The sequence below is a fragment of the Alosa alosa genome, chromosome 14 (assembly GCF_017589495.1).
Source record: "Alosa alosa isolate M-15738 ecotype Scorff River chromosome 14, AALO_Geno_1.1, whole genome shotgun sequence".
Classification (NCBI taxonomy): Eukaryota; Metazoa; Chordata; class Actinopteri; order Clupeiformes; family Clupeidae; genus Alosa; species Alosa alosa.
Genome location: NC_063202.1, coordinates 28,191,696 through 28,215,719, shown reverse-complemented (window position 1 = coordinate 28,215,719; position 24,024 = coordinate 28,191,696). Strand labels below are relative to the sequence as shown.

General features: G+C 40.7%; 2 protein-coding genes across 5 annotated transcripts; one reads left to right on the top strand and one right to left on the bottom strand.

The window, feature by feature from the left end:
* Positions 1-69: 69 nt before the first annotated feature.
* On the bottom strand, positions 70-21,143 carry LOC125307213 (probable phospholipid-transporting ATPase IM). 4 transcript variants are annotated; one of them, XM_048263065.1, is made up of 29 exons: positions 21,084-21,143; positions 15,669-15,732; positions 15,249-15,345; positions 15,098-15,156; positions 13,903-14,016; positions 13,720-13,818; positions 13,323-13,384; positions 13,163-13,235; positions 12,487-12,557; positions 12,177-12,259; positions 11,941-12,099; positions 11,581-11,669; positions 10,544-10,740; positions 9,232-9,440; positions 9,097-9,140; positions 8,788-8,953; positions 8,184-8,372; positions 7,796-7,911; positions 4,956-5,120; positions 4,548-4,659; positions 4,062-4,167; positions 3,804-3,924; positions 3,296-3,479; positions 2,810-3,033; positions 2,579-2,662; positions 2,212-2,457; positions 1,642-1,780; positions 1,045-1,175; positions 70-912 (listed from the first exon to the last, which is right to left on the bottom strand). In XM_048263065.1, the coding sequence occupies exons 3-29, from the start codon at positions 15,328-15,330 to the stop codon at positions 544-546; spliced, it is 3,693 nt and encodes a 1,230-aa protein (XP_048119022.1). In that variant the 5' UTR covers positions 15,331-15,345; positions 15,669-15,732; positions 21,084-21,143; the 3' UTR covers positions 70-543. The 4 variants fall into 4 exon arrangements, with proteins under 4 accessions (XP_048119022.1, XP_048119021.1, XP_048119023.1 ...); XM_048263064.1 differs by lacking the exon at positions 21,084-21,143 and adding an exon at positions 16,710-16,998; XM_048263066.1 differs by lacking the exon at positions 21,084-21,143 and adding an exon at positions 16,710-16,998 and having other exon boundaries at positions 15,669-15,729.
* On the top strand, positions 17,410-23,729 carry spata5l1 (spermatogenesis associated 5-like 1). The gene is made up of 8 exons (XM_048263068.1): positions 17,410-19,233; positions 19,323-19,508; positions 19,614-19,772; positions 19,981-20,190; positions 22,244-22,474; positions 22,995-23,129; positions 23,246-23,371; positions 23,497-23,729. Exons 1-8 carry the CDS (start codon positions 18,151-18,153, stop codon positions 23,632-23,634), a joined length of 2,268 nt encoding a protein of 755 aa, XP_048119025.1. The 5' UTR covers positions 17,410-18,150; the 3' UTR covers positions 23,635-23,729.
* The last annotated feature ends 295 nt before the right edge of the window (positions 23,730-24,024 follow it).

The following is a 24,024-nucleotide window of genomic DNA, read 5'->3' as shown; positions in this document are numbered from 1 at the left end:
GTCCAATAAACAGTCTTCTGAGTGCTGGGGTGAAATGCAAAAGACACAAGGCAACACTTTCGTATAGAAAAACGGACCTTTAATAACTTATTTAAAATAAATTAAAAAAAAAACATGCTCCCGTGCGTTAAAAATCTGCCTTTTGTCAAACATTTCTTTATTTGCATGTTGCTTTGGACAAAAGCGTCTGCCAAATCCCATAACCATAACATCCAGAAATTTAGCCCTGCGTATCGTTATGTTTTTTTTTTTTCAATAGGCCTACATGTTATTTGTAACTGTCATTGAATTAAGTTACAGGGGCTAAATCATATAGACAGAAGTAAAAAGAGAATTTCTGCTTTTCAGTAGGCTAAAATAGCCAACTGTAACACATTTAACTTAACAACTCTCAGCCAATGTCCATGAAACAGGATAGGCCTTGGACGGCAATGGCTTGACTCACAGGTGAGCAACTGGTCCATAACCATGGTGATCTCAAGATAGCCTATGATATTTTTTACCTGAGAATAGACACACAAACCATGGGTGGTCTCCGTGTCCTTACACGACAGGCAGCATTGTATCTGTCACATTTTCGTCCATAGCAATATGCTCTCTTTGCGGTCTGATAGTGTCTCTAACCCTAAGAGCAATATTTCTAGGACTAGCCATGCTTTTCGGGCTGGAAGAACCTATCCTCATGCCCTGCTCGGCGATCCTCTTCAGCATGCTGTCCACCCAGCTGGTGCTGCTCTGAAGCTTCCCTTGAGGGGGCGCCATCGAGCCCCTCATGTTCCTCCCAGAGGTGATGAGCTCTCCAAAGCCCTCCTGGTGAGAGAAGGCGTAGGCAGACCGCCTGCTGGCCCTGCGTGCTAGCCTGTGACTCTGCTTTAATGGATTCTGCTTCTTGCTCACCTGCAGATGGCGGACCTGAGCAAAAACAAATCTGAATCAACTGCTGGTCTACTTCCCTTTCCCAGCTCAACATAAATACATATATTATATACATATAAATACATAGGTGCACTGCATGTACCTTAACAACAATCTTCCACACCTTACCTTCTCAATTAGAGTTGGGCAAAGCTCTCTTTGTACAAATCGAAATACTACTCCAGGCATTATACATGTGACAGTGGTGAGAAGAATAACTAGCCAGACCGTCCTACATGTCAGGCAGTTGTGCGCAGTTCCTGCACAGAGAGGTTGGGAAAGATGCATTAAAAACTGAACTCCACAGTGGAAATATAAACACGCACAGAGACGCTTGTTTGGTTATTTATGGCGTCCAGAGCAAGACACTGATGTATTTAATTTAACAATGATATTTAATATTATCCATTGTTTTAAACTATTAATATGTGGCAAACATGGTATTGCGCCAACTCCAGGCCTGGCGGATGCGTTAGTTCCGATAGTCTAATCAGTCCCTCAATCAAGAATGAACCCGCATACCAATGTTGCCAATGCTGATGATGGTCTGAATGGGACCGAAAACGTTTTACACCTTGCTAGCACTTTGCACTTTTCATTTCTTGATGGATTAAAAATCAACTCTTTTGCATCGGCCACATGGTATGCAAGTTCATTCTTGATTGAAAAAATATTATTTTTGTCTCATTTTTTCCTAACTGAAAGGCTATCATAAATGTAACTTACCAAAAAAGGGGAAATACTTTGGGAGTTCATCAAAGGTGCTGCTTCTGTGTGGCGCAAACACTATGAAGAAGTACATGGCCACGCTGCCCCAGATACAAACATGATTTATTGGCGTCCAGTAATTTGTATCGAGTCCAATCTGACAGTTAAACAAGAGTAAGGTGTCTTACTTAGGCCTACCGAATTTATTACAACCTGAGCTTGAAGCTAAAATATAAAATACTTAATAACTTGATACTTAATTAAAAAATATCCTTTCCATATCTTACAATGTTTCCTCATTGTTTTTATTGTTAGGCCAATTCAAAGACAGACTTCAACAGCAGACTTCTCGTCAACTCGTTAATTCGGAAAAACTGGGCTGTTTTTTCTGAATTAACAAGATAGGCTAATTAACTCATTAATTCAGAAAAACAGGACCCGTTTTTTTCCCATGAATGCAATACGCTTCTGTAGACTTCAGACCTACATTGCTGAGAAAAACATACATGTATGCTACCTCCACCAAACACCCCCTATCCATATTGGTTTCACATCACAAAAGCCACATGTGATTCTTCACACCCTTACCTGAATGCTCACCACAATGATCAGTGAGGTCGAAATGACGACCGCGAAAGACTGATGGTCTGTAACCGTGGTGCCGTCCTCCTTCAGAGAGTGGCCGAGGGCGCAGTACGGCACGAAGAACAGAGCGAGAGACGTGCCGATGCCATTCAGGGAGCACAGGAGGAACTGGCGCTTGTTGAAGAGCTGCCTTTGCTGACCCGGCTCATAGAGCTTAGGGTAGCGCAGGCTATTCTGTTCACTCACATCCTAACCGCAGACAAAACACCCATGCCAAAGACACATAAACTTATGGAGTTGGTGGAATTATGGAACCATACATATGAAATGAACCACATTAAGAGGTAAACGAGTAATCAGGAGTGTTTACCTGATCAAACAGACCCAATGCTAGAACTGGCTGTGATGTGTAGATTACATTGAAGAGAGTGATGAACCACTGATCATATATGGTCTGTTAAGAGCAAGGGTTGAAAGACAGTGCCATTTCATAATATTAGGCTGTCGGACTAGTCAAGGTTCACTTTGCATAATTTTCACATGGACACAAGCATCCCATCTGCATGTGTCCTCCACACCACTACACCAGATCTATTCTCACCTGTGCTGAGAAGCCACAGAAGAAGGCAAACCAGAAGTGCACAAGGGTGAAGGCAAAGTTCTTGTAGAAGAAGTAGCGCAGGAATTTGCACATGCGGTGGTAGGACCAGCGGCCGTGTACCAGGAGAAGGCGCTGTAGAAAACAGAACTGGGCGAAGGAGTAGTCCGACACAAGGACCGCCTGCCTGCCCTCCTCCCCACTGATGCCCACACCAATATGAGCCGCTGTGGAGAGCAGCATGCGAATATAGGCGTAGACAGACAGCAGTAAGCATCTTATTTAGTCATTACATTGCACACATTACACATATTACATACAGTATATTCACTGACTTCCAGCCATGTGGGCACATAAAGCATGGGAGAAGAGAAGATGATTTGTGCAATTAATGTACAAATAATGGCAGTGATTCACAAACAAACCCTATACACAGGCAAAGAGAGAGAGAGAGAGTGACTGAGTTAAGAATTGTCATTATAATCCTACTTTTGATCATGCTGACGTCATTTGCGCCATCTCCTATGGCCAGGGTGACGGCCTGCTTCTGTTTCTTCACCAGCTCCACCACCTGAGCCTTCTGCAGGGGGGTGACCCGGCAGCAGATGACTGTTTTGCACAAGCAGGCTGTGTCCAGCAGGAGGTGCTGCATCTCCGCCTCCAGTGCGTAAGCCTGTGGGTCACAGCAGAACATACTGTCAAACAACACTCTTATCTCACCTCTTGGACTTCCTCAAAACAGAACACTCAAATATCTGTCATCTCTCACCTTAAAGACCGGATATACTCATATAAATAAACATAGATTTGCGTAGATCTTTACGCCACACAATGTCACCTTATCAGGCAAGGCCAACTGATGACCCATTTCTCCTCTTGGACTTCCTCAAAACAGAACACTCAAATATCTGTCATCTCTCACCTTAAAGACCGGATATACTCATATAAATAAACATAGATTTGCGTAGATCTTTACGCCACACAATGTCAGGCTTACCAGGCAAGGCCCACTGATGATAAGTGCATACTCTGCATTCATGGTCTCTTCAAACACACAGTCATCTGTGTGGATGTCATTTTTGTGTGTCAGTGGTCCACCGATGTGATCTTTGGCGTTCCTCCAAAAATAAAGGGGATTTAAGGTAAATAAGGAAAATAAAAAGTGGCAAAGTGAATCACTAAAACAGACTTTGTCTGCACTCTCTCTCACTCTCTCTCTCTCACTCTCTCTCTCTCTCTCTCTATCTCTCTTTACCTGAGCTGCTTTTGGACCTCCACAGCTGTGGGACCAGAGATGATGAAGACTTCACTCATGTCATCTCTAAGCATGTTACAAGAGTAAGCTACATTCATGGCTGTCTCTGCAATGACACGAAGAAGAAAAATATTACTGAAATTATCTGAAAATCTAAAAATATAGATATTAAATGTGTATTTTTCTAAAAGCTTACACCATGAAGTAAATTAGTCCTTTCACATCAGTAATTTACACGTTATTATGTCAAGCAGAATAAGGGCCCTATCTTACACCCGGCACATCGTGGTGGCAAGCATGACGTCTTGTTCCTTTCTTCACCAAGTGCTCGAGTTCACCAGTTGCACATCACACAGCAGATTTTGCACTTAGAACAAAGCTTCTCCCAAACATATTTACAAAATCTGATCATGATAGTGCCCCTCAGGATCAGCAGTTGAGAATAGTTAGGTAACATATTATTTCAAGTACACATGTACAATATACCCAGTTTGTCTCCTGTAAGAATCCAGATTTTGATGTTTGCCAAACTCAGAGCAACAAGAGTCTCAGCCACACCTTCCTGTAGTTTGTCCTCTATTGCAGTGGCACCAAGCAGCTAAAAAGACAAGAATAAAAAATATCTATGCTACTTAAAAAACAAAATAAGAATTTGGACCAAAATACCTCATATGCTGATGACAGTTGAAAATATATCCATGGAATCCATTTGAATCCATGGAAATGTATAAAACTGCACATCTAAGAGCGCTAACCTTTTGGCGCTCTATGAAAGAAATCTAATGTTGAAAGCAAAGTCTATTTATGTCTTGCCACTTCTGAATATATTATATATGTTTCATGTGTGATAATGTTTATTTTTAGAATTAGGAAAAGGAAAAGGAAAATGCCTACTATCAGGTCCCTTTCAATCTCTTCACATAAAGCATCAACAAGTTGTTCCCTGTCCTCCAAGGCAGTGCTAGCAGTGTGAAGCCTCTTTGTCCATTCCTTAAAGGAAGTTCTGTCCAGGTCTTTGTAGGCCAGAACAAGGGTTCTCAGGCCTTCTCCAGCAAACATCTGTGGGAACAATATGTCAACAAAATTATTGCAAATCGTATAAAGTCTTTATAACAGTGTCATCAGCTATGTTTCACCTGTGTATTTCATGATTAATTCTTGGTTCACTATAAGTTTGATATGGTGCAGAACAGGTGGCAAAAACTACTATCTTTTGGCAATGCAACAATTTCAAATATATACAACTTGAAATTGTCGTATTGCTGAAAGATAGATAGATAGATAGATAGATAGATAGATAGATAGATAGATAGATAGATAGATAGATACTTTATTGATTCCTAGGGGAAATACACACATTCACTAACAGCAGAAAAAGTAATTAAAAGTATATAATATAAAAAAACACAACTAAGCAATAAGGAGGACTGTGGAAGATAAAGAATATACTAATATACTAAAATACAAATTATATTAAATAAAACTTAATCTAAATCAATTCTAAAAAACAGTATCCACATAGTGGGTGATTAATCAATCAGGTTCGCTTGCAATGACTGAAGCAGGGACTGAGCCTGTGGTCCTCTGTGCATAGGGTAAGGTAAGGTGCTCTTTGTGAATGAGTGTAATGGTGATAGTGCAAATGAGTAATTCAAACGAGTAAGTCAAACAGTGCAACAGTGCAAGAATAAAGTCTTTAAATCTATGTATAAATAACTATATTAAGAAAGGTATAAGTGTGGTCACAGTTCGGCTGTGGCATGGAGGGAGGGGTTGTGCATATGTGCTAATAAAGCACGCAAACAGTGAGGCGGAAGACAATGGTAAAGTGGCTAGTGGACAGACAGTTCAAGACATGGAGGTGGTGAAGAGGCAGACAGACTATGCGGAGAAGTCTATTTCTCCTCTTCCCTTAAGTGAGGCATTGAACAGTTCAATGGCCCTGGGGATGAATGACTTCCTCAGTCTGTCTGTTGTGCAAGGCAGTGAGCGAAGTCTCCAGCTGATCAGGCTCTTCTGCTTAACAATAGTGCTGTGCATTGTCCAAGATGTTGATCAGTTTGTTCAGGGTCCTTTTGTCAGATATTGAAGTGATGCACTCCAGTTCAGCTCCCACTACAGAGCCAGCTTTCCTTACCAGCCTGTCAAGTCGCCCCGCATCCTTTTTCCTTGTGCTTCCTCCCCAACATACCACTGCATAGAAGAGCACGCTGGCAACAACAGACTGGTAGAACATCCTGAGGAGCTTGCTGCACACATTGAAGGAGCGCAGCCTCCTCAGGAAGTACAGCCTGCTCTGTCCTTTCTTGTAGAGTGCGTCAGTGTTGGCTGACCAGTCCAGTTTATTGTCCAGGTGGAGACCCAGGTACTTGTAGGTGCTTACCACCTCGACATTGACCCCATCAATGGAGACTGGTAGCAGAGTGGGCTTAGACCTGCGGAAATCCACCACCATCTCCTTGGTCTTTGAAGTGTTGAGTTGGAGATGATTGAGTTTGCACCATTGCACAAAGTCCTCCACCAGGCTCCTGTACTCCTCCTCCTGCCCGTTCCTGATACACCCCACAATTGCAGTATCGTCAGAAAACTTCTGCATGTGGCATGACTCAGTGTTGTAGCAGAAGTCAGATGTGTACAAGGTGAACAGGACTGGAGAGAGCACAGTTCCCTGTTGGCGCCCGTGTGCTGCTGATCACAGTGTCAGAGAGACAGTTCTTCAGTCTGACGAACTGTGGTCGCTCGGTCAGGTAATCTGTGATCCAGGTTACCAGGTGAGCGTCCACACCCATCTGCAAGAGCTTGTCTCCCAGTCTGAGGGGTTGGATGGTGTTAAAAGCACTTGAGAAATCAAAGAACATGATTCTCACAGCACTTTTCCCCTTGTCCAGGTGAGAATGTGTCCTGTGTAGAAGATAAGTGATGGCATCGTCCACGCCCACTTTCTCCTGGTATGCAAACTGTAACGGGTCTAGTGCATGGCGTACCTGGGGTCTGACCATACCTAAGACGATAGTAGACCTGTTCTGTATGCCACTTGTAACAAGTGATGTCAAATTCCTTGTGCTATAGGTTGAGGATTACAACAGCGGCTAATCTACAACCAAGCCTATTTACCATCAAAACCACAATCACTAACAAATCACACATCACTAAAAAACATCACGGCCTTAAACAGCATTTCACTGGGGTTATCAATGATAATCTGGTTCTGGTTTCTGGTCATGCAGGATAATCTATATATGTTACCTGCTCAACTGGAAACAGTGACTAATCTTTTTTTCTGCTGCATGACAAAGACTGAGAGACTCTGGCCTTGCATGCCTTTAATAAAAAAATCTTCCATAAACCCCTTCTCCAGTCCCTGGCTGACTTGGATTATAAATGTTCCAAGGTGTTTGGCTCTCAAAGTAATAACCCTGTCAAATATATGCTAGGCATATATGTTGTGACATTTTTAATATACTTTCAGAGTGCCAGCTCTAGACACATTTGTTTTCCTTTGGTTTCTAATTCCTTGGGTCAACACAAAGGCATATTACATATGACATACATATGTAGGTTTTACATTAATGTCAGAGTGAAAAGCAGTCTAGCAGTACTGTGATATGTTTGGTAAGGGGTGAGAATGAATAGTTACCTTCGTTCTAAGAAACGAGATGAGTAATATCAAAAGAAAATTTGGAATAACCAATTAAGCAAAAAAGCCAAAAAAACTAAAACAGGATACAACTTACATTAAGGTGCTCTGATGTGATACGTTTAAGGTTTTCATTTGATGGATTCAATCTCTCAAACAAAATGGTGTCGGCACCCTTACAGTACAGCTTTATCTGGCCATCTGGGGTCTTCACTACAACACCACACACATAAAAAACAGGAGACAGAAAAGAAGTATTCTTAACTCATGTGCGGCGTCACTGTTTCCATGAAACAAAATTAAAACAAAGATTTGTCCTTCATAATATGTTAGCAGTTTCATAATATGTCACTGTGTCAAAAACAACTCAAAACACATGTGTAGTGTATTAGATTTTCAAGGACATTCCAAATCACTATAAAATTATTAGGCATCATACCTGTAACACTCATTCCAAATCACTATAAAACCATTAGGCATCATACCTATAACACTCATTCTTTTGCGCACATTGTTGAAGTCCAGGATAGCAAGGAGCTGGTAGTCCACTGATTTGCCCATTTCAACAACAGTGATGGTCTCCGGGGTTCTGCCCCTGAACACAAAGCCAAAGTTCCTGGCGGCTGTGACCAGTGCTCCCTCGTCAGGTGACTGAGCCTGATACACCAGCTCCCCTGGAGAAGAATGACCCACACTGACCACGTCAGGAGACAGGCTTTGAGGACTGGGCTTCTTACATCAATTTGCACATCACCTAGCTTGGCATTACATAGTACATTACAGGACTAAAGAGGTTCATAAAATAATGTAGTTGTATACATTTGCTAGTGCTAATGTACATGAATGTTTACATTATGTGGAGACAGGAGGTTAAGAGGCATATTGTAAGCAAACTGTTCTAACTGTGTAACTGGTTAACTTTGTAACACAATGGTGATGCACTTCTTTCACTTATGTAAGTGTTAAGTGATAAAAAAAAGATCCATTATACAGGATCCAGACTAATCCAAGATGTCGGGGCATTAAGTGAGCCACTGGCTTGTCAGAATCACAGAGAGAATGTTCCTCAGTATTCTGGGTGCTTCTCACCCTCCACCTTCTCCTCGGGCATGACCGTGTGGCACAGCGCCAGTAGCCTGAAGAACTCCTGGACAGGCATGTCGCCATCTTGCACCGCCTTCACCAGTGTAGCGTCATGGAAACGGAAATGTGCATCCTCCAGCGGGTTAAAGGAGAAGTCCACGCAAGGAGTGCTCTGCACAGGAAACATGCGTAACTGATGCAGTCTGTTTCTAGATACGCAATACTACTATTGCACAGTGAAATATGTGAACTGAGTAACACCCTAAGCAATATGATCATGACAGTTGACTCAGTTGCTTAAAAGTGGGAACTCACCTCTGTGATTTCAACTTTATGTCCATAGTCATCATACACCTCACCTTCATTAAAACAGATAGAATTGAATGGCAGAAGACACACTATACAACATTTACTTTACCACAGCCAGTTCTGATAATATGAGTTAGATACCATAGACTGTCCCATTGATGGAGCACTTGTTGAAGGTCATAATGTTCTGTGTGAGGGTGCCGGTCTTGTCGGAGAAGACGTACTCCACCTGGCCCAGCTGCTCGGTGAGGGTGGTGGTGCGGGCCTCGGCTGGCATGTCCTGCCCACTGTGGTACATACCCATGTCCCAGCTGATGAAGTAGCTCTGCATCAAGCGGATGATCTCCATACTGGGAGTGGTTCAGAGAGCACACAGCAGCATCAGACCAAAACACTCCTACTCAGAAACACCTATACTCTCATGTTTAGCTAGTTTAGTTTGGTTAGAGAGTTTTATGATGGTGGTTTTGTTTGCGATATACAAGCTGGTGTCCCTTTGCATTTCATCCATGTTAGTTTGTACAATGGCTTCAATGTTATCATGCACACTTAGGTTAGGGACTTTCAGTCTGGGCAACACATAAATTAGCCAGACTTGTTGCAAACTGGGCCAACATATACCTGGCAGGTCCACTGTATGCAGCCTCAGAAAAAACACCTTATGCCTTTTGCCCTTTTGCCTCATGCCCCAGCGATGATGCCAACAAAAACAAACATGGTAACTGATATTACTACAATTACTACATACTACTGGATGTGGAAAACAAAGCAGTCATGCATTGTGGGAATAGTAAAAGATTTGTGCAAAGATCCCAAACGTCCGTCTCAAGTGACCACCCCTGAGAGGGCAAAGCAAAGAGCCTAAAACCTAAAACACTGAAGATCAATTAGAAGCTTTTGAAAGAACGTTATCAAAAGCTTTTATGACCTCAGTGGATATGAGCACATTGATTTCCCAGACACAGAGAAAATGCATCCATTAAAAAGCCATTTTATGCCAGCATGTCATATAAATATGTCACTAAATGTTTTATTATTATAGATTGTCATTTTCTAAAGCACAACTTCAACAATTCTGGGCACTCACTGAGCACTTCTGTACAGTACCTCATCACAGTAACTCACTATAGACAATCCACAGAAACACACACACACACACACACACACACACACACACACACACACACACCTTCACTTAAACATTACAAAAGCCTACCAAATCACAAACTAACTCTGTTCTAATGTCTAATGTCTTGTCTGTCTTCTGAATTACAATATTTTATTGTCTTGGCACTGCTATGTTGTTTGTTTAACACTTCCATATCTTAACACTTCCATATCCATATCTGCTCTTGGGACACATCATTTCAAATACCTTGAAATGACGGCCTGTAGAGTGTTTGTTGGGTTATGGTCATACACATACCTAATTTATGATCATATGAATACTCACCTAACATAAAGAGAAATGGGCACAACAGTGTTCAGGATTATGATGTAAGACCAGAATGTCAGGAAACCATAGAATACTGCACTGTCCATATTTGGCTCCCATTGCAAATAAATCTGGAAGTGCTTTCCAACATTGTACTCCCAAATAGAACTTCCGATAGATAAGGTAAAGCCCAAACACAGAAGCAGGCCAAAGATCTGATCACATGAAACACAGTTCAAAGAATACATTTATAACATGTTATATACAAATTCAAGATCCTCCTAAATTAATTACATGGCATGTTAATTAGGCATGCAAAACATGCGCCCCTTCATAGCCACTGCAGAAATTGCAGGTATATCACTTAGGAAAATCCCATTGATAATTTGCAAAGGTGCTCTCCAAAAAACATTCTCACTTTTTGATCCTAATTTAGCTCTTGACAAGGAGAGGGTGAAAAATGCATGATCATGCACTGATCAGCCTCATAGATCAGTGTTTCTTAACTGGTGCGTGGGGAACCAAAAGTGCGTCGTGGAGCTTGTAGTTAAAAAATAAATAAAAGAAAATTGGGCCTTTATTTTGGTAGACTTTATCTGTATGTCATTCATCGCCATGGACATACAGCAGACAATGTTTATGTGACAGGTCATGTTAGACATCATTTTAGCGGTAGGCCTAAACGCAAGTAGGCCTAGGCTACAACCCTGAATATTTAAAGTAGGATATGGATTCACTTAAATTGAGACATAATGGGACAGAAACCCCACTGAATTGCTCGAACATGAGTACTTTGAAAAGTGACATCAGGAGTTGAACACTTCTTACTTGTACTGTAGCTCACCATATCCGTTGGCTTGATCGCTAAAAAAATATATGGGTCGCGATTCGAGACTTAATGAACATGGAAAATTGTGGGTCCCAAAGCAAGACCAGTTAAGAACCACTGCCATAGATGCCATTGATAAAATATTACACATTAAGGTTTTACAAGCATGATATTTATAGAGCATTGAATCATTTACAAACAAGAATTTTAGCTCGGTGGGACTTACCCACAAGACCAGTGTGTTCAACAGTCGGTCAATGCTAGTGCGCTTCAACTTTGTCTTTCCACAGTTTTGCATGAGCTTGGTTTGAAGGCCTAGAAAAGATCAAACCTCTGCTTCAATATACTGAGTGAGATACATTCATACATGTGTGTGCATCGTTGTTTCAGTATGTTTGTATGCTGCCTATTTATATTTACATTTAATATATATACCTCACTATACTCAGAATACACAGAACTTCATTGATAGCCAATGTGCACATAACCTCACTCAATGTTTTCTGACTCCATGTATTGTATTGTATTGTATTGTATTGTATTGTATTGTATGGTATTGTACTGTATGGTATTGTATTAATTCTACCTGCAAATATGACCATTCCAAAGCACCAGTCTGTGTTCCTGAGCATACATCCCCTCAGCAGTAACCTCTGGTTTTCCAAGGAGTATTTGCTATCCTTCCATGTTAGGGTCCCAGTAAAGCGGTCCAATCTATTATTGGGAGCCTCACAAACAACCTCTCCTGTAAAGAAGAATCGGATGAGCCAAGGTATCCATCAGTTGTAAAGGTTTTTCATTATTCTTCAATGAGAAACATACCATCAAACTCTGCTAGCTGAGTGATGTTTGCACCAAGTTCAGAGGTAATTGGTAAGGCCTGACGCACTTTCAAATTTGTCTCCCTGTAAAAATTAAACAAAATTTTACAATCTTAACAAACTTAAAAACTGTTCCAACAATATACATAATAGCATTTTTCGTTTCAAGAAAATTCTTCATTCTTAGTTCAATGTCAGTCTCTATGTTCTGAATCTATAGGACACAAGGGACTAACAATTAATTGGAATAACAGACAAACACACAAATAAGACAAAGTGACCTAAAACATCTACAACTGCTACTATCTTACCCATCCAGTTCTGCTGTTTCTATGTAGCAAAGTCCATTGGGTTCACTTGATGATAGCAGTAGCAAATCTGCCTGCATCAAGATACAACATTCACATTTTGCATCCACAAGACAACATTAAAAGGGTTAAACAAGTGTAAATGTTTTAATCAATATTTCAATACATATCATACTATATTATACAATACTCTTATTGTATTATATTGAAATCTATACATTACGTGTAGCTGAGCGTTTAACACATTTTTCTAAATAAACTTCTTGTTTCCTTCTCCCTCCCCATGTCTTAACCCCAACCCAACAACACATTGCTCACTGTCATCCACAGGGCCCACTTCCTGTTTCTAAATCTAGTTCCCTATGTTTACAAGATGTTGCTTGAAAACAAAAGTACAGTTTTTCTCCCAAGACAACTACAATGACGATGTTATAATGCTGCATTACAATACTGTGCATTATATTGCATTAGTTCTACGTTATGTAGCTGTTTAATACTGACAATCAGCTAAAATAACCATGCAAGCCTTCCTGTCTCTAAATTAACTTATGTCTTTGCCACCGTCAATGTAAAGCAGGCGTAATGGTGCTATGATTTGAGTGTCATATCAATATATTACAGTGATTAAATATGGATAAAGGATTAGGATTCACAAAAGGATGTGTGGTCAATCACTTACAGCAATGAACTGGTTGTTCTCAAGCTTTATGATGTCCCCAACATGAACATTCATCCATTTTTCCCTCTGTAGTCTGCAGACAAAACAAAAACACTCATTTCACCTTACCAATATGGAGGCTTCCATTTGGAACCACTAACAGGTTGCACTTTGCACTTACTTGCCCTCAATGAGCACCTGAGATTGCCGGGTATTCACCTGTCGATCACTTCTGTGGCGGAACTAGAGCAAAGAAGAGTCAAAGAATCATTCAAAAAAGATATTTTAGAAGATATAGCATTTATAACCTTAATCCAAACCAGGCAAGCAAAATCTAAGTCCTCAAATGTCTTGTAGGTGCAGACACATTGTGGCATGGGGGAATAATTAAAAACATTCATGGGTATCAGTGTGTATGAAGCATAATGTGAATCCAAAGGGGAAACTCTGGTGTATAGTACTTATTTATATTACTCTTATATTACTCTGGTGTATGGCTCTCTCAGCATTATCACTGAGACTAGTACTCTCCCAGTAAGAAAAAAAAGATCTCATCTCATCGTCTCATCTTCACCTACATAATCATCCGTGGCATCTTTTACAGCGGTGACCAAGAGCACAAGGGCCAGAGGCACGCAGGTTGTGAACCAGGACAGGGAGGAGATCTGAGGAATCAGCTACAAACAAGCAGAGGAACTGGTGTCACATTCAACTGTCACAGTCATACCAAGACATAAGGGCTCTAAAGTCACAAAACCCACCTGTAGGATGAGCAAACATAAGAAGTATGCATTGGCCACACGCTGAAACTGCTCATAGAGATTTATGGGCAAGAAAGTGAATATGTTGTATTTGGATGTTTTGATGTGGTTATGCTGTAATGAAAGGTAACATGGATAACAACATTCACATTAATAGTGAAGGTTCAAAAGATACATGTCACACACACACAGTCTACCAAACATGAACAGACCAATACATTTTGAAACAATATATGTTTAGAGAACAGAGTGTTGTGTTGATATAGTGACTTTAAATACAACCAGATGGTTTTATTCCTGATTTACACTGTCACACAAAGCTATACCCATACTCATACATTATAGAGGGTGAGGTATGTAGTAAACTGAACATTTAGGGGCAAGTATGAATTGAAAAGCAGAAGAATAAGGCTTTTGTCACATTTCATTACTATACTATTTTCTGTATAAAACCTCCACCACTGAAAGGGCTTTTATTACTTAGGTTGTATCTTTGGCATTTAGCCATGTGCTATTCATGGATGAGAATGAAGCAATTCCCCTGTCAGATCATATATCCCCCATTTTCAGGAATATATCTGAGGCAACACTTCCCTACACTTCTCTGACCTTCACAACTCTTTTTGTCTAGACGCTCGCTCATCTATGTGGCTGTGTTGCGTTTGTTGCAGGTTACTAATACAAATCATAAGCAAGAAAACTCCTTTGTCACCATGTGACTCTTGCCCCCATTATAACTGGTTGTGTTTTGGTGATTGGCAAAACATGTATTTCAGCATATTGTCACCTATAGCACCATGCTTAGCATTAAACATGCAATGCAGAACCAATAAGCAAAAACTAGATATCAATCAAAATTTCTACTACTGGCTAATGCTGTCTGTATGCTACTGAGACCTTGAATTTCAATAAAGTATCTATCTATCTATCTATCTATCTATCTCTATCTATCTATCTATCTATCTATCTCTATCTAATGCATCAATCATTTACTGTATTTTACTGTACTAGCAGAACAATGTAGGATGTACACAAACAAACACTGTCTGTCTATACAAACTCAAACTTTTTTGAAAATGTTCACAATATATTTACAAAATGCTTCAAATCTGCCCCATTTTCACTGCTACATTATGACAATAAAGACAAATATCCTTGAGAACCTGTATAGAGGCAAACAGTATTGCATACTCACAGCATACATAAATTTTCCGTTATACTCCCGATCATTTGCACGAACACGCCGCTCCTCCTCTGCAGATAGTGTGACTTCATTACTATAGAAATTCATTCTTACTGTACATCTCATGAAAATAAGCATGGCCTTCTTTAGGGATGACCAATACCTGGGTCATGGGAGGTCCTGCAGGAGGTCCATTTTGTCCTACTGGGCCAAAATGTCCATGTCCCCTTCTCTGTATGGGTCATGTCTCTTCAGATAATCTTATTGTATGAAAACAATGCATTAAAATTGATTCAAGCATCTACAGCTTAACTGTTCTTTTAAATTACCTTCTCAGCTTAGCTTTCAGTCATTCAAAAGAGGCATTCCAAAGATTAAGTCTAAATTTAACATATATATAAACCATTTTTAAAATGTGCTATTTCAGAAAATATGCCAGAAGGAAAGAAACGTATATTATGTAAAATTGCCTCTATTCTTCAGTTAGCCCAAAATGTAGAAAATATTAACCACTGTTATCTAATTACCTAATAAAGAGTTCATTAACTGGAGTAGTTAAGATCTTTATCCTGTACAATCTTACCTTCTGTCGATATGGATAGACAAATGAGTTGATGCCGTCCTTAACCAGAATTAAAATGCATCTGCTGTGAAAACCACAGGGAGAGGACATCACCCAGTTTTGCTTTTTTCAACACATTCAGAGGAGGTAACCAAAACTTAAGAAACTGTTTCACATGCAAGCTGTGAAAGGCTGGTAAATATTAGTGATTTTTTGCATTAGTGATTATGCGTTATTTGATATAGTAAAATACTATCTAAAAAATCTTCTTTTTGAGCTGTATGTGAAGTCAAGTCTAGAAGTTATGGTACTAGCCACCAACTGCTCTGTTTTGGTTTCCTGACATGCAAGTCTGCCCCCACCACATTATAGTCTCTTTATAGGGGTTTGCTAGTCTCTTGTCACCAGAAAATCACATCCTAGAAAGTTGTATGAGGGTCCTGTCATGAAATATAGTGAGATACTGTGGTCTGGGGAGCATTACATTTCATTCTTGAACACAATCAGTGTGCATTGCACATAACATACTGTGATCTACCATTCAAACTTGTTTCATCATCACTTTAAACGGCCTCCAGAATGGCATGTGAAATACCAACGAGGCAAAGCTCAGAGTGCTAATGTTATGCCATCACAATGCAATGTAATGGCAAATGGTCAGACAGAGAGAGAGAGAGAGAGAGAGAGAGAGAGAGAGAGACTGGCTGTGAGGTGCGAAATGACAGTCAGCTCATCCATGTCAGTTAACCTAACCAAACTGCTGCCACTGTGATCGCTCAAAAACATAATTGTTCAGATATCGTCTTACCTAAAAATGTAAACAAATGGCAACAGTTATTGTGTTTTTGTGAACTGCAACAGTTCTGTAAAGTAAAGTGTAGGGGCAGAAAAATGGACATCAAACGGATAATTGAATAAGCTTTAAGGCTGTGTAGCCTACTCCGTTTTTATTTTCAACTAGGCTACCACAACAGAAAGAAATTTGTGGAGACAAAAAAACCCAGCATAATCAGCAATTAAATAAACGTTGCACAAACCATTAGATGTAGGATAGGGACGCACCTTTAATACAGAAGATGTTGTATGGCTTAATCCATGCCTCGCGGAATACCAGTAGCCATGAATTCACATAGCCTAGGATGTTCTTCTTCTTTGGGGTTTCTTGGCAGTTGACAATAGGCTGTCATTGCTTCCGTTTTTGAAGTCAAAAGATACTGACGACTCTGCCTAAGCTATTGAATATCCATAACATTTCTGGACACATCATCTTCACATAGCATAACTTCTAGGATTTGAAAGTGCATTAGAGACGCTGCCTCACTGCTGAATTGATTCAAGACTACACGCTGCAATTTCCTCCACACGCGCTGTTGCAATAGCTACTACGGCTTCTTCCGCAACGATAGACATGAGAGCATCATCCATTTCTAAAACCCTACACTTTTATACCCCATCACTTTCAAGACTTCTTCAGTCTCACAATAAACCAGAGAAATCAGTGTGTAGACTAGACTAGACTAGGTTTGCATTTTTTAAGACTAGGCTATTGGCTCAGTGTGAATGTAAAACATTGAAGGTAAACACAGCAGAGTTGTGTCTGTAAATAAAATGCCTGTAGAGGCATACCCATTTGTAGACCTAGACTGTATTTCAAAATATTACTTTAATTGCCATAATATGTAGCATAAGTAAAAACAAAACAAAAAACTGTAGTCAAAGTTCAAAGCATCATTCTTATTATTAGACTTATGAATTTGCCATATTTAGCCTACAAAGCAGCATAAGAAAAGTTTTCCATGTTCTCAAGTAGACTATAACTCCTGGAGTATGCTAATCCTTATATTTCCACACGATGGTGCTCAAGGGCGTTCACAGTAAAGAAAACACTGAATCTTAAATGGTTGGACGACCATGAATCCAAAACAATGCAACATTTCCAACATTTCCAACAAAATCCAACATTTCCACTTTTGAGATGATACAATTGCCTTGTTTGCAATATATGCAGCTTATAACAACGGTAATTATTCTGTTTTTATCTTCATTCATGTTTCAGCATGGTAATACATGTATTAGTTCTCTTCATTTAAACGCAGAGAATGGTTTTATTTGACCAACGCTTTTGCTTGATGGCACATCGCTTACTGTCTATGGATCGCACACATGTGGCTGTACGTTTTTTTACGGTAGCGTTACTGTATGTAGAATGGAACTTGTAGAAACTACATTTGCAACAGGACAGGAGAACTTAATGTATGTGTACTCAGCGCAATTAGGTAAAAAGTCATTATTCCTAATTACCGAGTTGGTTTTGGGCATTGAGATGTGTCTCGGTTTAAATATTTCCGTAATTTAGGCTAGTTCTCGGCTAAAGGACATTGCGAATAGAAGTAATGACAGACGTCTAAATAGCTAGTTATGCTAAATATTTTTTCCAGATTGCATTTTTACATTTGTATCCCTCTGGCCTGGTTGTAATTAACTCCTACACAACGAAGCAAAAATGATGGCTACGAAGGGTCTGGAACTGCAGTTGATACCCTGTGACACGCTAGACAAAAACACTCAAAGATGCCGAATCGGTCCAGGCCTCATGTCCAGCCTCAGACTTAATATTGGTTCACCTGTCCTAATATCTACACCCGGAGGTGCCTGCCTGTGCACGGCTTGGCCAAGAAATGACCTGGCAGAGGGCTATTTTCAGTTTGATACTAAATGTGTTACACCTAATTTCAGGCCAATACACAATCCCTATCATTTTAACTGTGAAGATATTAGGCCACTGAATGGTCAGAAACTAAAACGTATAAAAGTAAATGTAGTTGTAAAAAGTAGTGAGTTTAAGAAAAGAATTCCCCCTCATTTAATTAATGACATCGTGAAGGAAATTCTCTGTGGTGTTTATGTGCATGAGAAGCACATCATTGCTGTCAATTCCTTTGAAACTGAAATGATCTGCATTCACATTGAGAACGTAAACTCAGGCTCCACTAAGGTAGGTCTTGTCACAGAGAGGACCTGTTTGGAATTAGCAGCGGTCATCACTCATGCAGAACACAGCAGAAGAATTGCCCAGGAATCTTCAAGGATATCAATAGGTGGAATGGAGGATGTCTATGGCTCGCTGAAAGAGCTCATTCATTTGCCCCTCTTTTATCCCAACACCCTAAGAAAGCTGGGTGTTTCGTGCCCAAGAGGAGTGCTGCTAGTTGGGCCACCAGGTGTGGGAAAGACCATGCTAGTGAGAAGTGTGGTGAAGGAGGTGGGCGCCTCTCTGATAACAATCAACGGGCCTGTGATCCTTGGATCCAGGCCTGGGGAGAGTGAGGAGAACTTGAGGGCCATGTTCCAACAGGCTCGGGAAGCTGCTGAAGACGGACCCTGTGTCCTGTTCATCGACGAGATAGACTCCCTGTGTCCTAAGAGAGCCGGCTCCTCGAGTGCGCCAGAGAACAGAGTGGTGGCCCAGCTACTGACCTTGATGGACGGCATGGTCAGCAGAGACCACTTTGTAACCATTGGAGCAACAAATCAGCCGGACACATTAGATCCTGCCCTTAGAAGGCCTGGCCGATTCGACAGAGAAGTAAAAATCATTGAATTTACAAATGACAGTGCTATATGTGAAATGATGACTTACTGACCAACCTTTATTTGTCCTTGTCTTTTTTGCAGGTCATCATTGGTGTTCCAACTCTTACACAAAGAAAATCAATCCTGGAGTATCTGAGTGAAAAGATGCCCCTCTCTTGCAGTGTTGATCTGATCGCTCTGGCTGAAGTGACCACTGGATACGTGGGTGCTGACCTGAGTGCCCTCTGCAGAGAGGCAGCTCTTCAGGCCATCCTCCGCTCGCCCGAGGTACGAGAACCCAACTGTTTTACATAAGGGAATTGAAATCACATGCTGAATCTTATTGGATATTAATTGTTTGAGTCATTATGCGTTTGTCTGCTACGTTATAAGGACACAGATGTGAAAGCCATCGAAATGCAGCACTTCCATGAAGCTCTGAAGATAGTACAGCCTTCTTGTTTAAGAAGCAGTATTGGCCTGACTGATTACAAACCAATCACCTGGGAACAGATAGGAGGGCTTGATGATGTCAAACTCAAATTAAAACAGGTGCTCAATCTTCATTTGTTTGATTTAGCATTTATAAAATGTATTATTATGTGTTTTGTTTGTCATTTTTTTTTTTGATACTTCTTGATATTTACAACTAAGCGTGATTCAGTATATTAAATTCCAGCATTTCAACTTCAATCATCGTGAGAATGCTGTTGTGTCATTGTGCCAGTGTCATTTATACACATTTTTCTATTTTCTTTAGAGTATTGAATGGCCCATGAAATACCCAGAGTCATTCATAAGACTGGGCCTGTTGCGCCCCAAAGGGATACTTCTCTATGGCCCACCAGGATGTGCCAAGACCACGCTGGTCAAAGCTGCAGCCTCCTCCTCACACTGTGCCTTTCTGTCTGTCAGCGGGGCGGACCTCTTCTCACCCTTTGTAGGAGACTCAGAGAAGGCCTTGGCTCAGGTTTGTCTTATTTGCATACAGTTACAGCTCAGCTGTAACATCTGGAGATTGCAATTTTACTCAGATTTTCTTTGCAAAACTGCTCAAGCTCTGCTAGGTTGGAAGGAGATCGGGTGTGAACAGCCCTTTTTTAAGTCCAGCCACAGATTTTCTATAGGACTGAGGTCTGGGCTTTGACTCTGCCACTCCAGAACATTCACCTTGTTGTACTGTATTTAAAACATTTTTGTGTAGTTTTCATTGTGGGCTTAAGCTCATTGTCTTGCTGGAGAGTAAATCTTCTCCCAAGTCGTAGTTCTCTTGCAGACTGAATCAGATTTTCCTCCATATATTTTGCTGAATTCATTTTAATTTTGCCTTTACAAGCCTCGAGAAATATCCCCACAACATGATGCTATCACCGCTATGTTTAAAATTAGTGCAGTGGAGACGCTCTAATGACGAGACAAAGCACTCAAAGAATCTCCCATAGAAATGTATGGGGTTAGTTCGTAACGCAAACATGGCAGTCGTCTACACATATTCTGCCCCTTTAGCCGCCAAAAGCTGTCATGTGAATATATTGTGCCAATCATGTGGTATGTTGGGAATACATTGTGCCAATTATGTGTTGTGATCTCGCAGTTAGAGAGAGGTTGGTGTCATGAAGCCTTGTGCACGCGCAGTTCTGCCTGAAATAGATGCCCGATAAGTGCCCAAAATGTGTTGCACTATGGTTGCCAAGTGGAGGGTCTTGCCTAAAAGGACTTTGTGTGCAGTGTTTGGTGTCATCTAGTCTGATGGCCAAAAAGCTCAATTTTGGTCTCATCAGACCAACAAACCCTCTATTTGACCTTGGAGTCTCCCACAAGGGTGAACTTTAGTGGAGATTTAATAAGAGCTTTGCCACTCACCCATAGAGCTTTGACTGGTGAAGGACTCAGGCAAAAGTTGCTGTATGCATAGTTTCTCCCATCACAGCTGCTGAAGCTTTTGGTGCACTTGGTGGCCTCCCCCACCATTATTCCTCTTGAACGGTCACTCAGTTTGTGGTGACGGCCTGCTATAATGTGATTAAAGGTGGACAAAAATGCAAAGTTATGAAACGAGACGTTGCTAGAATAGTTTGCCACTATCTTTGTATAAGTGTAGGCTATCTTTTATTAGGCCTATGAGGTAAAAGCAGAGAAAGAAACATGTGGTTTAGTCTGTGCTGTGTCAAATTCTAAGCCTACACATTTCCTCACTTTCTTACTCGAATTCTTTCTTATCTTCAAACGTGTTCTTAAGTGACACCGAGAAACATTATTGCACGTTGCAACAATCTAATCTAATCTTAAATAATTACAATTATTTATGTCTGTGTGTGGTATAGAGCCTAGCCTACTTGGGATGCTTCCATGCAGATGTCAAAGTTTCTATTTTCGGTTTGATGTGAATCAATGTGTAGATTTGAAATTTAAACCTTAGGCCTAGCTGTGACGTGCAGTCACCTGACATCACCATCAAATTAGAGGATATTTCAGAACCATTAAAGTGGACAGCTCCCCTTAAGAGCGTCTTAAGAGCAGTTCACGCTACGAGCATGTTCGAAAACCAAACGAACAATCTTAAGATGAATCGTAGAAAACCCTCGTAAGTGCGTGTATCCATCATTATCGGGAAACTGGGCCCTGGTGTGAAGCCTTCCTTGTGTGAAGACGTAGGTAGGTAAAGGTGAGCAACTTTACCTGTGCAAGTTCATAAAGCAAAGGGCAAAGGCAATCAGACAACCGACAAGGCAACCAGTCCTCTTGCTTCTATGCTAATCCTTAATGGAAAACAAACGACAGATATCTCAATGAACCACAATGACATCAATAAGGTGCTGGGTGTGTTTGAATTATCTTCCCTGTAGCATCCCCTTCTACATTCCACTGTAGGGAGAAGTTGACCTTGTCTAAATATCAATTTTCTATTTCCTTATTAGTAGCATACCTGAGGTTGAAGATATTTAGGCGCATCAAGTTTGTCATATACTACTCATAGACATGACTTAAGAATCAGCTCAGTATTAAGCTTTTGTCCTTTACAGCTGTTCCATCAGGCAAGAGCCTGTGCTCCCTCCATTGTGTTCCTGGATGAGGTGGACACCCTGCTGGGCTCCAGAGGAGACACTCGAGTTCCCCACAGCGTCCAGGCCCAGGTGCTGTCAGTGCTGCTGACCGAGCTGGATGGCATTGGCCTAAAGACAATGGAGAGAAGAGGCACCCAGAGGATGCTCTGCGTGTCCGAGGAGCGTCCAGAGTCCCAGCAGGAGCATCAGGTCAGCTTTTCATGGAGCCTTTTAAAGGAGGACATGAAGTATGTTGAGTGTAATTTTGAGACTGAGTCAAACACATCCTCTCAGCATGTCTAACAGTTGAATCCTGGCCTGTACGACCCTCCGCCTGCCCTATGACAACTCCTAATCCCCCTGGACAATTCCATTTCTTACACTGGACTATTTGAACTTTCTGACACTAAATAGGATTCATGCATTATCATACCGGACGTGTAACCATCCCACCTCTTGTAACACACCTCAGGTGGCTTTAAACACCATGTTCTATTCTCTACATCTGACTAACTTATGCATTTATTATGTATACAGACCTTACTGTTCTGTGGGTCAGGCCCTTGGGTCGTGGGTCTGCTCGAGGTTTCTTTCTATATGTATCTCCAATTCTAGGGAGTTTTTCCTCGCCCCTGTTACCCATGGGCCTTCTTTATTTTTCTCTGATTGTCTAACACTCTGTAATTGAAATTGAAAATTGAACATTTATTGCATGCTTTATGTCTTTTAGATGGAGTATCATGAGGTATGCAACAAGGATGTGATGATTGTTGCTGCTACAAATCGCCCTGATGCTTTGGACAGTGCCCTGATGCGTCCTGGCAGGCTTGATAGAATAATTTATGTACCACCCCCTGACTATGAGGTAAACAAATGGTTAAGAAAGTCTTAGTAAATAAAGGAGAAAGTTCAGACAGTAATTACACTTTAGTTACAGCATACTAGAGAAAACTAATTTGTATAGGAATTGTCTACTGGTAGGCTCGACTGGCCATACTGAGGCTTTGCACAGAAAAGATGCCCCTGGATTCAGATGTGTCATTGGAAGAGCTGGCGAGTCAAACATCCCTCTTTTCTGGGGCTGACCTAGAAAATCTGTGCAAAGAGGTAAAGAGAACATCAACATGAGTTTGAAATTGACACTATACTGATGTCTGAAAGGAAAACTGCACTGTTTGAAGTATAAACATTTTGCTTTTCTAATTTGATTCCTTTATTTTTCCTGTTATCAGGCAGCTCTTTTGACTCTTCATGAGAAGACTATGGAAGCTTCCAGAATCCAGCAAAAATACTTAATTAAAGCCTTACAAAATTCAAAGCCCTCCCTCAGTGCACTCCAAATGGAAAGTTATCATCACCTTTTTACATGACAGGTGTTCCTATGACTGGTATATTCAAGTGAAAATGAATACAAATTAAGTGTGTGTACATGTGTGTAAATATTTTATGTTTATTTATTATAATAAATGTGTAAATGATGTACCTTTACTGGATCTGATGATTTATTCAATGAACGTTATTGTGATCCTATCTTTTGCTATGTAATTTTGTTAATACCTATGATTGTAAGAATTTTTTGTTCTTGCACAGCAACACTGAGCAAGTTCAATTAGATCCGTAGTTATTTACGTAAACGCCTGCTTCATTTTGGCACCATCGGTTTCTCTGCAGTTTTTTTTTATTTCTGATACGGTTGAAAGCCATCAGGGGGCGTTCCTGTGACTTTGAGACAAACCAACTGTTGATGGTTTTTATGATTG

Coding starts and splice junctions, on each gene's coding strand:
- spata5l1 (XM_048263068.1), top strand. CDS start 18,151: ATGATGGCTACGAAGGGTCTGGAACTGCAGTTGATACCCTGTGACACG. Junction 23,130..23,245: donor TACCACCCCCTGACTATGAG/GTAAACAAATGG, acceptor GTCTACTGGTAG/GCTCGACTGGCCATACTGAG. Junction 23,372..23,496: donor TAGAAAATCTGTGCAAAGAG/GTAAAGAGAACA, acceptor TCCTGTTATCAG/GCAGCTCTTTTGACTCTTCA.
- LOC125307213 (XM_048263065.1), bottom strand. CDS start 15,330: ATGACCCATACAGAGAAGGGGACATGGACATTTTGGCCCAGTAGGACA. Junction 12,558..13,162: donor AGAACAACCAGTTCATTGCT/GTAAGTGATTGA, acceptor ATCTTGATGCAG/GCAGATTTGCTACTGCTATC. Junction 4,168..4,547: donor TCTTACAGGAGACAAACTGG/GTATATTGTACA, acceptor GTGTCATTGCAG/AGACAGCCATGAATGTAGCT.